This window comes from Antrostomus carolinensis, unplaced genomic scaffold, assembly GCF_000700745.2.
Source record: "Antrostomus carolinensis isolate BGI_N321 unplaced genomic scaffold, ASM70074v2 scaffold4970, whole genome shotgun sequence".
Classification (NCBI taxonomy): domain Eukaryota; kingdom Metazoa; phylum Chordata; class Aves; order Caprimulgiformes; family Caprimulgidae; genus Antrostomus; species Antrostomus carolinensis.
The window spans coordinates 36678-39643 of NW_010290399.1; the positions used below are offsets into that span (position 1 = coordinate 36678).

The following is a 2966-nucleotide window of genomic DNA, read 5'->3' on the forward strand; positions in this document are numbered from 1 at the left end:
CCAGACACCGTTGGAGACTGAGACTACCTCCTCATCAGACCGGACCCTGATCCTCAAAATATGGTGTTATTGTTCAGTAATGTCTCACTTTCCTCTTCTCCTCCCCCTCCCCTGCTGTCTAGCCTTGTGTGTATCTATGAGGGGGTGTCCAACAGGATTGTCACCTTTGCCATCCTGCCCTTGGTGGCTCTCCCTGCCCCTCTGGACTTGAAGCCTCACCCCTGTTGTGTTCCTGTGTTGTCACATAGGGAGTTTGCCCGTTGGAAGGTGAGGAACACAGCCATCGAAAGGAGGGACCTGCTCCACAACCCACTGCCCCTGATGCCGGAGTTTCAGAGGAGCATCCGCCTCCTGGGCAGAAGACCCACCACGCAGCAGTTCATTGATACCATCATCAAAAAGTACGGCACCCACATCCTCATCTCTGCCACCCTGGGAGGTAGGTGGCAACCTGGGCAGTTTTCTTATGTGGATATCAGTGGTGGGGTGGTGAAGAACATGGACAGCATCCACAAACCTTGGCTATGTTGTGTGGAGCCTGGCTGGTAGCTCAGATTCAAGCTGCAGCTCCCCCAGCCAAAGCCTGTCTCACTGTCAGATGATGTGAAAACCCCCAGAGTACAAATAGCCTTTGCAAATGAATTTGCAGCTCAACACGTGTGAGTTTGGCATCCGTGATACGCGTGCACCTGTGCTCCTCTGACAAGGGTGTGTGTCTACCGGTGTGCGTCAAGATAAACATGCTTCATTTACCTGGGGAGCCTGTCTGTCATTCCTGCACCCCTGTCCTTCATTTGACAATGGAGTATGTTGATCCCTCTATTTTTTTCCAGAATGAAACTAAACACAAGAGGAAAAAACATCCTTTCTTGCTGGAAGCAGAGGAATTTTAAAGAGCTCCAGGAAAAGGGAGTTCAAGGAGTTGGGCAGGGAGCATGTGCAGAGGGGGAAGAGATGGCCAGAAAGGCCTGTGCTGAATGCATAAGTGAAAGCAGTAACATGAAATAGACTTTTGAAAAGAGAGTCAAGTAAAATTCAATATATATATATATATATACATGTGAGGACTGCAGAGAGGCTTGTGTGTGCAAGCAGAATATGTTGGTGATGACTTAAGTCAGACAACTGTAGGGCCACTAATCCATGGGCATGTGCTGTGATTAGTGCTGCATAAACAATTCACGTACTGAGGCTTGAAAATAGGAGGGGTGAAAATCAGATTTATTTTTTTTCCCCCTCTCTTCATACTATTTTTACCACTCTTTACCCCTTTGGGGGTGTGCATTTAAATGCCTTTCTTTCAAGAACTAGTCTCCATAAGAGGGATTCTGCAGTGGTAAAGGGTCTTAATTTTACTACAGAGTTTGCTGTTTCTAATGTACCTGACCTCCAGCCTTGCCACACTGCAAAGTTTGTAGTGAACTTTGAGGAATTTCTGGCCATCTGTCTGTTCCCAAAGCATTCTGCAGATGCTCGGATGAGACATAGATGAGATTAGATGTGTGCATATGATTCGCACACAAATGAGATGGTAGGTAAATTGGCGTGGTTCCATTGAACTCAAATGGCCTCTTGTGTGGTAAATGTCCTTCAAAGAACCTCCGACTGCTCTTGCAATCCAGGCATTCAAACAGTCTGCTCCACCAGCAAGAAATGTGAGAGAAAGCAGGTTTCCATGCACTGAAGAGTATGAGTGCCCGCATCATGCCTTAATGAAGTCTATGTAAAGATAAACTCATTTTTATTGAGGAAATAACTTTTCAGGACCATGTTTTACAGAGCCCAAGCCAGTCAAGTAAGGATCCAGTAAAGTATTGAGAGGGGCTTTTTTTATAGGTTAACTTTTCTTTCCATTGATATGTCTTTTTCTTCTTGCCACTCACATCTGTGGAAATTCAAAATAAGAAAGACCTTTGATGGTAAAATATATTTTTAATTTTGCCTGAGTGAGGTTGTGAATTATTCACAGTGGCTTGTTTCTTCTCCTGATTTTACAACACAATGATTTTAAATATGCAGGGGCTTGTAACGAGAACTGGTGTTGGAGAGGAGTGCTAAATGCTCCATCAGCCCAGAACATGGTGAGCAAAGGTGGGGGAGAAAAGAAGGATTTATCTTGGCAATGGCAAGCCTGGAGAAAATGTAGATGAAGCTGAGCATGCATTATGCAAGAAGGACACATTCTAGTCACAGTCTGTGGGCTAAACAAGACCACTGGGCTATAAAAGCAGACATGTCCTGGCACCTTTGCTCTCCCAAGACCTCAGGTCTCCTCAGAAAAGTTATAAGAATTCTGCTTTGGATTACTGTGGTTTGTAAACTTAGCTGGATGTCTTATTAGGTTGCAAACAAGTGACAAACACACAGGAAAGTGTTTTGCTTTTAAATGCCAGCTGTTGTATGGACCCCAGGAGGCTGGGTGATGGATCAGGCTAGCCCAATTGAATACAACAGGTATTTTCACACCTGGCCACATGAGGAACAGCTCTGATGACTTTCAACCTACAGAGCAGCCAAGTCCCCCTGGAGCCTAATAAAAAAAGCAGCTCTGCTCCAGTTTAGTTCTGACAAAGGGATTGGTGAAGGGTCATTTTGAGGGCATCTATGCTCCAGGATGGAGCACACAGAGCTGAGAGCCAATTTGCAGGGAAAACCCTGAAGGAAAGACAACTTTGAACATAACATCCGCTTAATAAACGAGAAATTAAGACTTAATAATGCAGCAAAAGTCTATTAACCTCTCTTGATCTAAGGGTTGCTTTCCTCATACACACTCTCCATGGGGATATGCTGTGCTTTTCCAGGTCTGCACACATGTACACAGAATAGGTTTTTGGCAACATTATTTCTGCTCAGCACCCTCATTCCTAGGGACAGTATTTGTCCCTCAGAAGAAGCACCAAATACCTTGGGTTTTATTTTCCTGTTTTCTTCTTCTTCCCAGTGGAGGGGTCCATTTTGTAGGG

General features: G+C 44.9%; 1 protein-coding gene across 1 annotated transcript in view; it reads left to right on the forward strand.

The window, feature by feature from the left end:
- The window catches only part of LOC104528752 (BMP/retinoic acid-inducible neural-specific protein 1), a gene marked incomplete at its 3' end in the record, with an annotated part of 51925 nt that overhangs the window by 32588 nt on the left and 16371 nt on the right, over window positions 1-2966 (forward strand). Inside the window, exon 2 of the mRNA XM_010172854.2 lies at window positions 249-439. Within this exon, the coding sequence (XP_010171156.1) occupies window positions 249-439 (191 nt within the window). The remainder of the gene's footprint in view (window positions 1-248; window positions 440-2966) is intronic.